The sequence below is a fragment of the Primulina huaijiensis genome, chromosome 11, assembly GCF_012295235.1.
Source record: "Primulina huaijiensis isolate GDHJ02 chromosome 11, ASM1229523v2, whole genome shotgun sequence".
Classification (NCBI taxonomy): Eukaryota; Viridiplantae; Streptophyta; class Magnoliopsida; order Lamiales; family Gesneriaceae; genus Primulina; species Primulina huaijiensis.
Genome location: NC_133316.1, coordinates 18,141,460 through 18,151,311, shown reverse-complemented (window position 1 = coordinate 18,151,311; position 9,852 = coordinate 18,141,460). Strand labels below are relative to the sequence as shown.

Sequence of the window (9,852 nt, the reverse complement as noted above, 5' to 3'; positions counted from 1 at the left end):
ATATATATATATATATATATATATATATCAAAAGACTTAAAAGATTTTATTAGAATTTTAATTTTCTCAAAACGCCTTTAAAATATGATCCATTCGTCTTTAGCTCATTTTTTCGGGAAACAAATTAAAGGGAGACATAATACATTTCTTTGTAAGAATATCAAGGAAAATGACCAGTTTTTATACGATAAGATGGTAGTTTTGCATGTATTTGAACACAAGATTAATGTTTAGAAATAACATAATTTAACTTACATGGGGTGCAATCCTTCGATAACAAGAATCTTGGGGGGCTTGATCAATTCAGGAGGATCCAACAAACCAGAAACATGATTGTAGATAGGCTTATCCACTGCAACTCCATCTTTAATGGCCTTTACCTGTTCGTACATAAGATTAAAGTCGTTGGCTCTAGGGTCGAGAGCAGTCACTCCCTTCTCTTTTCTTCCTGTCCTATCGAGTGAATGGTAGTCATCCAAGCATATCACGGTGGTAGTGTCACTTATGAGTGTGTTTGAGTCAGGATTTCCGCCTTTGGGGGGCTCGGCCGCGCCACCGAATACGCTCGTTAGCCGACGCATGAAAGTGCTCTTCCCGCAGCCAGAATCGGCAGCTAAGCCAATCACTACTGTTTTTTGAGCTAAGCATGAGATTTCAGTGCCGGACCTCTTGCTGTTGGCGGATTTTCTCTTGGTGTTTGTGTAGAAAATGACTTGTTTCTGGTTGAATCCTAAGTGGGTTTTTGGTGTGGAGATTGAGTTGAGGGATTGAGCTGTGTAGACTGTACAGACTGCCATTTCTGCTGCTTCTCTCTTCTCCTCTTTATTAACAAAGAGGAGTTCAAGTGAGTGTGTTATTTAGATTCTTCAAATGGATTTGATGACATAAAAAATTGGCCTTTTTTTTTAAAATTCTTTTGTTGTGAAGGAAAAAAGAATGTGAGGACACAAAAGAGTATGAAAGAAGAGGTTATGGTTGGCAGGAGAGATGGGATAGAGGTGTTCTTGGATCGAGTGAAGTTGCTTATATATGTTTCTCATATTACCCTTTGGTTAAGACAAAAATTTGGAGATTATATTAGGTAGTAGAGTAGAATCTTTATCTGTGAAACGGGTCAACCCTACCGATATTCACAATAAAAAGTAATATTCTTAGCATAAAAGTAATACTTTTTCATGGATGACCCAAATAAGATATTCGTCTCACAAAATATAACTCGTGAGATCGTCTCACACAAGTTTTTGTCTAGGTAGTATAGGTCTCCCCATGATTCTAAAACCATAGGTTTAGCTCCCATATTGGCTTAGTGGCACAATGTATGTATCTATATTTATTAAATGGCAGAACTTCATATCTAATTTACAATAGTTTATATATATCATTAGTCTCAGTTTTCAAAATACCATCAATGGACTCATATGTCACTTTTCATTTGTCTAAGGAGATTATAGTAATTAAAAATGGAGCTACATAACATTGAATGCTAAAAAGAAAATAATATATATACATGGAAGAATGGGTGATGATAAGGTTGATAGATGTTGAGGAATTTGGAAAGCTTGGTGGTCATATGATAGAGTGGAGTTTGGATTATATGTATGCCACGTGGAAGCAAGACGTTGAAGTTGTGAGGGTACGGACTTCATGAGTGGACGAGACATGAACCTTTGTGTGTGTGTGTGTGTGTGTGTGTGTGTTTTCTTTCTCAATAGCCTGCCTCTGGTTAATACAGAGAATTGTATTGAAGCCACCACTCAATTTGAGGACATTGGAGTTCATAAAATGGCCACCAAAGAATTGATCATAGATGGGCTTTTTAGAGCCATTTGATATAAGTTTAAACATGATAAAACTGCGATTTTAGTTTTATATATTTATCTCTTTTCGATTTTAGTTTCTGACCAATATTGTCAATATTAGTCTTGTATAATAATAATTATTATTATTATTTTTTGCAATTCTATTTATTTTTCATCGAGAATACTAATGTTACACTGGATATATCAGTTCCATATCGCCACCATATCAACATCGCATCGGAGCCACTTCAAAAAAATAAAATAAAATTGAAAAAAAAAATTACAAATGCTTGCAACTTAATTCATAGGAAGCGTAAGTAGTGTTTGATAAACAATTGATTATAACTTTTTATTAAAATCGTTTTTGTAGAAGAGAATCTACATTTCATCATATTTTGGATTTTAATTAAATTAAACAAAAATTAACACAGAATATGAATTTAAAAAACACACAACTAGTCTTTTTAAGCAAAAAACCAAGAATTAATTTGTTTTAACATTGCAAAAACTCCCTTATTACAACATCAATGAGTTAATTTATTTATCAAATCGAAAAATAATGAGATGTCGTCCCAGTATTGTGAAGCTATCAAGAATTCATCATTTAGATACTCAAAAAAATATTTAAAAATTCCAGAGATTCTTCAAAATTAGATAAAATCAAAATATTTCAAGAGCCTGTAATTTATTAACAAGCTAAATGTCATATATAAAATTAATTTCATTTAAAATCCTATGCTTTTCAAATCATACAAAACTCCCAACAAATAAGATAAATGTGCTTGAAATTTTTTAACACAAGAATCAAATGTGCTTAACCTTTTTAAAAATAGTGGATATAATAACTTATTAATACTTTTTTAGTGGTATTTATGCTTTTTAAGGGGGTCTGACCCAATTAGCCAAAACAAACTTAATATGGAAATCTAATTAAAGAAACCAAAAGCAAAACTTCTAATGATACACACATTCCATATTTTTTGCTCAATATTGATCTGGTTTTTTTTTGTTTTTTTTTTGTGGTTGAGGTATAAGTTGAGTAGGTGGTTTCACTAGTCAAATGAACCCAACCCAACCCAATCCAAAATTTTTTGGGCCCCACGCTCGTCCGATCCAATTGGACCAGAACCCACTAAAGCTCCACTCACACCCGATGTCAAAAATGGTCACCCCTCACTTTCTTTACCGTTTTACTACAGGATTTGGAGCAATGATGTTGCCAGAGCAGTTCTATCAGCAGAGCAGATGTGTTTGAATTTCCGTATCTGCCCTTCACATGGCTGGCTTCATCTTTTCCTAGCTCCCTCCACCATTCCATTCTCTCGTTATGTCATGAAATGGCATCAAAATGATGTGGCACAAGTCAAAATATGAGGCCAAAGAAGATATTTTCCTCATGATATATTTTCTCCTAAATAAAAATAAACTCTCCTTTTGAAGACATAAGCCAACTCCACAATTTCACATTCCCTGATTTGCTTCGTCAATTTATCATCTAGTTGCCAAAACAACTTGGTTTTGTTGGTCAATCTGTTTGCAACATCTACAGTCATGCTTGCTATATCTCTTGTTTCTGTAAGTGACTGCAGAACAAGCACGGAATATTGCGGGTGGGAGACGAGTCTATTGAAAAATATAAGTGCCTCACGAATAAGTAAGATCCTGCAAGAAGAAAATAAATGGAAAAGATCATAATTAAGAAAATGGCAATGAGATGAAACGTCAAGAATCGAATCCAAACAAGCTCTAAGCTTGATCGCTCCAGAAAATCAGTGTGATTAAATGGGTACAACGGTGTGTTCATGCATTTCGAGTTGATCAGTCGCTCATGCAAAGTCTCATCATCATACTGATCACAATGAACTGGTCAGTCATTACCTATCACATCAATTTTCAAAACATCCAAACACCATTTCAAAACTTTTCCTCTCCACACCTCTCGTGTTCCCCAACAAACAGGAAACAAGCCAATCAAATGACATAAGGAAAAATATAAATGTTGTTTTCCTATGCTCCACCTGGAGTGGCCTGTGGCCAAATCTTAGCCTTTGGATCCCAATAGATGGTGTTAATTTCAATACAAACGTGGGAGACCCACGTCATCTAGTGGTATTGGGGAAATGAAGATAATTACTCCTGATGATGGACACAGTCAACAAATGTTACGGTGGCTCTCTTTGGAACAAGTAAATACAAGTAAAAATTGGTCATCTAAAGAAACATACCATTCTCTGAAAATGTTGTATGGTTGAGCAGATTCTAGTGCCCCTTGGTCCAAATCTGATACCAAGCTTTGCAAAATGATTGAAAGGAAATTGGAACTCTTCGGTGTCCTATAATTTATCAAAATTTCAAGGCCGGATTTTCCAGATGATCCCAAGAAAGCGAGAAAAACTATAGCATTTCTACGAAGCTTCATCTCCTGAAAGATTAGCAAAATTAAGATGATGCGATTAATCATAAGCGTCGTATTAGAAAAGGAACATTAATCCAAAAGCAGGCTAGTCAAGAGAATATGAAACACAAAAATATGCCAACTCAAATATGCCAGTTTCAAATATTGCAGCTCTAAGCGCACAACAGAACTTACATTCTCGTCCTCAAAATTTACAGAAATTTGGTACTTCTCCCAGTAGCAGTTCTGAAAAGAGTTTGATACAGGTCATCTGTTGCTTTAACATCAGTTGTAAAATAGGAGCTGGCTATTAATGATAGGTTATGCTAAAAAACTGGAGTTTTGGGTTGTATTAACACGTGGAATAGATTGTTGCGTTAACATGATCCTCCTTCCAAACAACAACTTAGAACTCACGAAAATCATAAGCTTGGCTCTGATACCAATAAGAAGAGTGAGAAATTGCTTCTTTATCAAAAGTTATCACTAATGACAATAGTGCAATTTAAATCTTTAAAATTATTCATCAACTTATGCATCACGGATCGATCATTTTGCACAGAAGAGCAATTGTTGCTCCCAAACACTTGAATCTCAATGAACTTTTAACAAATAACTCCCAATTTTCCAAAAGCAATATTCATTTCTTCTGATCTAGAATATAACCCATCTAAAATCTCCAAAAAACAAATTGCCTTGAAAATAATGGAGTTCTCATGCTGGTGCAATAGAATTTCACCATTTTATTGGAACATTTAGTTATAGTTCACATTACAAACTTCCCAAAGTTTAAACACTACAAGAGGAGAGTATTAGGTAATCAAAAGGTGCTTATAAGGCGACGGAGCATGATGACACAACTGCAAAATAATAAGGAAAAGGAAAAGGAAAAGGAAAAAGAAAAAGTAATACGCAGAACAAAATCCAAAACCGAACTCACCTGAGCAGAGACACCTCCACTGGAAGCTAAACAATCTACCAATCCATTTAAAATTTCTCTCAATCCTTGAGAATTTGCAATACCTTTCTCATCGACAGGCTCAATGCATGAATGTTTTCCATCTTCTTTACAATCCAAACAAAATAACGCCATGAATTTGGGACCTTCAGAGAACACAGCAACAGAAACAATTACACCAAAATAATTTGAACTTCCAACCCAAGCATCTACAATTAGGGACATGGAGATTGAAGCAAGATTATAGCTCAGGAACAAATTTTGTTTATGGTAGTAAAATAACTTCCATGGAATTCTCCAAAAAAAGAATAGTTAATCAAATCTGATCAAACAGGGAGGTGTTAAAAAGTCGTTGATCTGATAATTTAGTTTTCAGTGCTAAATACAGATAAACTCACAATTAAATAACAGATAAATAATATCAACAGCTTGACTTTGCACAAAAAAGCCAGCCTCCCTCCTCAGAAGTTGCGAAAGACTTTGAAACACAATTTCCCCAGTAAACCTATCTCAACAAAGCCAGTATTTAGAACATTAAATGAGCGAAAGAAATGAAACACAGCAGATATATAAAGCTACTTACTTGTCCCTCTCCGTGTATGCATTGCTTCTAAGCAGAATTAATTTCATAATTGAAAGTGCTTCACACCTTATTTGGTCTCCCTTATACATCATGGCAAGTTGGCTCATATGCTGAAAAAGAGAAGCCCAATAGAGACTAGAAATAGATGCTTCAAAGCTACTCCTGAATAACCCAACGGACCCCAGGGGTGGTTTATCAGTTGAGAATTTCAGTCCACAAGGAATATTGGCCTGATTAAACATCTCAGAAAGATTAGCGAAGACTTGATCCTTTTTGCCCATATACCCGCCTCCATTTAACTTAGAATTGCTGGTCTTAGAGACAGGATCCTCAATCACAACATTTTTCCTGGTACAGTACGGAAGGTCAAAACTAACACGGACAAAGAGGCAAATATTTTGTCCTCAAATTCATTAGTTCTTTTTATAATTATCTTATGTGGTGTAGAAAGGAGGAAAAGTAAGGAAAAAAAATTCCAATGTAGTATAATATTAAAGACCGAAGACATCGGAAGAAAATGCACAAAAGGTAACTACACAATCGTGCATGATTCCTACTCCAACAGCATAACATTGGAGAAACATTTTTAGTAATGAATAACTCAATTCATGCAGGAACTGCAAATAAGTACAGACATGCCACTTGACTTTTAGAGTCTAAGAATTAAAGAAAAACAAGAGAGGGATAAGAAATGAACACTGTACTGAATTTTGATAAGTCAGTTCCACCAAAATAAATAGCAAGGGCTTCAGACGTATATGATGACACAAACCATTTATCTCAAATGTTCAGAATAAGCATCTCCTAAAGTCATTACAGCAATTGTGTCAGCACAGTGACTCAATAACAAGAGGTTTCTGTATTCTGGATATCAAGGAGGACTAACTCTATCTCAATATTTATAATGCTAAAAAACAGGGCAATCATGAGAGCATAACATGAGCGTGACTAAGTTCTTTTTATATGAAAATTGTGGAAGAACAGGTTTCCTTCCACAGCTGGCATTCATAATATTGAGAAACTGAAGATGATTGAAGAACAAAAATAAAATAGAAAAATAAATACTGAAAGGCCACTGCATCTACAAGCCTCAGCTGATAGAACTAAAATAATGCCTCAGACCAAACATCGGCAGTTCTTACAAGATGTGTTTGATACATAGATTCTGTTACTTTGCCTTCGGCTTGAACAATGAAGGCACCTAATTTGGCAAGCATAAATTCTCTCATAAAGAGTATAAGATTTTAAGCCAATTCATCCCACCTTTCTCCAATTGTTTGTTCCATGTTAGAGGAATTGCACAAAACCATGTGCAGAATATGAAGAGTCCTGTGAATTATGTCAACCTACACCAGTAAAGAGGCAAGTAAATGTAGAGGGGAAATAAAGATATTGCTCCACGCTCCTATTTTTACAAAAGATGCATCAAACAACTCTGATTAGTATGTTAAAAAAAACAACTTTGATCAGTGGAAACAAGATAGGCGACCTATCAATGGAGTGAAGTACTCACTTTTTTGAGACTGCAAAGATCAACCAAACTTTCTAACAGATCCTCCAATCTCAAGGTTTCATCATTAATCTGCAATAGTAATAGGAAAAATTTATAGATAGTGTCCATGATCTAGAAAGGTAGATGACCGATGACAATCACACACGTTGTTGCCTTTATTAAATGCAGAAACTCTGCAACTCCAAACCAAAGGTGAAAATTTAAAATGCCAGATTATACCGTGGTTTGATAGAATGTAATAAAACCTTTCATTAATTTACTTTGACAATTCCTTTCTAAGATAGTGCTCAGCATCAAATGTACTAAATGTGCAAGACCAATGAAAATATTAAACTGATGTATTAACAAAGTTCAACTAAAATGCCTCACACGAAAGAAAAAAGGAGAGTAAGCAAAAGTTAAGAATCAGAATTCTCGCATATCTTTAGAAGGTAAATATTGTTCAAAAAAATTAAAGGATAAGTAAGCATTAACCTTCATCAACACAGAGTAAAGCTGTGAAATTTTTGCAGCTTCGATGGACTGAATAGAATGCAGTTCATCTGACAAAGCATTGTTAGAGCCATTAAGGTATCCAAATAGCACATGAAAATCCGCCTCACAAGACACAAGAAGCTTTGCAACCAGCATTTTTCCCAGTTTTTGTCCGCTTGAGTTCCACAAATCAAGTAACTTCTCTGAGCCTCGGAGAGTATTTGTCTTCTCTATTCTTGGATCAGTGGTTTTATCTGCCAGTGCTCCTACAATATCACAAGCTGATATGCCAAACATTGAGAAGAGAAAAAAAGAAATAGAATCAAATAAGAGGAACAAATTAAGTGAATGCCCTCCCCTAGTATTCTAGAAAAATGCTGACCTACATGTTGTCCAAGAGTCCAGCAGCTTATTTGATGCATTTGCGTTTTGACATGCTCGAGATATCCTGCAGCCAATATATTCCTTGTGAAACTTACAAGAGCTAGGTAAGAATCAGAGATGGATACTCAAATAAAATTAGCAGTTCACCAATACAAAATCAACTCAATTAACTGTCTTTCAACTCAATATCAATTTCCCTCTGATATCAATTTTACTTAAGCTTCACGGATGAAAATACCAGGACATTAGAGTAATATAATGCTAGCAGGTTTTAGAAAAGGACTCAAACAACTACACTTAGGTGGGATAAGAGGATCCACAAAAACAGAAGACAAATGCATTTGTTGATGGTCTGAGCGAGCAAGGATGCAACCGCCATATAAAAAAAAAACAAAACAACAACATTGATGACATGGACATTATTAGGAAGGCCACTCTATGATAAGTACGACAGTAAAGTCTAAATTTCACTTACAACTCCTCATTACTTGTGTGACGAGGCTCAGTATTCTTAATTTCAATTCTTGCATGTAGCTCCTCCACCATTTTGACTTTTTCCTTTCTAAGATCCGAGCATTCTTGCTCCTGCAGTTAAAGAAGCTCCCATGCTCAAAATATCACAATCACATTGAAACCAAACAAAGAAAACAACCTGCTCATTGTGTTGACCAAAAAAGGTATTAGTAAATATATTGAAAATGAGGGTGCTAAAGCAGCATACCTTGAGATTAAGCTGCTTTGAAACCCGACTGAGCTCCTTCTGCAATGATAGTGCACAACAGCAATAACAAGCAAAAAAAATTGGTTTTTATTCAGTTCTTGCAAAAAAAAGACATTCATTAACTTTAAGCCAACATGTGAATACAGATAATAAAAATGTGCCCATTTGTGTATCATTTCAACCTTTAATCTATCGATTTCATGTTCCTTGGTAAATTGAGCCCCACGAGAAGCAAACGAGTCAAACAAATCAAGATTGCCACCCGCGTCTGAGACTTGGTGAGTTCTCTGAGACAACTCACGGGGAGGAGAATAGCTGACGTCCCACGAAGGAGGTGGCCGCGGCAGCGGGAGGTGGAGAGGGATTTGAGTGGCTGACAGTGCTTGCTCCTCGGCTTGGACAAGCTTGTCTAAGAAGTCGGCGTCCCATTCATCCGCCTCAAAACCCTCGTTCGCCATTTTCCCACGGAGTTCACATCGGCTCAAAAGTGCTCAGTGCGGCTTGTGCTCCTCTCCAGTTTTTCATTTCAAGGATTCCTGTTTGGTTGCAACTAGTTTGGAAATTCGAATTTTACTTTTAAAAATTTGGAAGATCGATTAAAATTTGGACATGGCCATTTTTTAAACCTCAGGTTAAACGGTTCAAATTTGTCGGTTCGTCGTATGACTTTTTTGTTTGGTTTATATTATATCATAAAATATCCAAGCATCAACTCATCAAAAAATCTGAGGTTTACTGCCACATACTCATTATAACAACATATCTCTTTTACCCACATTATTTTTAACATTCAAACTCATTATTTATAGGTCCCACAGTCCACTCAATCATCTTAATTTTTTTTTCATATTAAATAAATATGTTTTAAATATATTTTACATTATTTAAATCATTATTATAATTTTTAAAACCATCTTATTTTTAATAAAATAATTTTATTAATTTTAAAATATAATATTAATTTTTTAAAAAATATATTTATTAAATAAAGTAGGTGTTCGAAAGAAATAATTATGAAATTGAAA

The 9,852-nt window shown here is 35.1% G+C and overlaps 2 protein-coding genes across 2 annotated transcripts in view; both read right to left on the bottom strand.

The window, feature by feature from the left end:
* LOC140988180 (phosphoribulokinase, chloroplastic-like) overlaps positions 1 to 977 on the bottom strand; it is a 2,682-nt gene extending 1,705 nt beyond the window's left edge. The window contains exon 1 of the mRNA XM_073457155.1: positions 256 to 977. Within this exon, the coding sequence (XP_073313256.1) occupies positions 256 to 797 (542 nt within the window). The 5' untranslated portion in view covers positions 798 to 977. The remainder of the gene's footprint in view (positions 1 to 255) is intronic.
* A 2,078-nt stretch (positions 978 to 3,055) lies between these two features.
* LOC140987760 (protein SENSITIVE TO UV 2) lies at positions 3,056 to 9,388 on the bottom strand. The gene is made up of 12 exons (XM_073456412.1): positions 9,010 to 9,388; positions 8,828 to 8,866; positions 8,582 to 8,691; positions 8,109 to 8,170; positions 7,723 to 8,003; positions 7,249 to 7,317; positions 6,999 to 7,081; positions 5,736 to 6,083; positions 5,551 to 5,657; positions 5,135 to 5,298; positions 4,025 to 4,221; positions 3,056 to 3,461 (listed from the first exon to the last, which is right to left on the bottom strand). Exons 1-12 carry the CDS (start codon positions 9,283 to 9,285, stop codon positions 3,194 to 3,196), a joined length of 2,004 nt encoding a protein of 667 aa, XP_073312513.1. The 5' UTR covers positions 9,286 to 9,388; the 3' UTR covers positions 3,056 to 3,193.
* Positions 9,389 to 9,852: the final 464 nt, after the last annotated feature.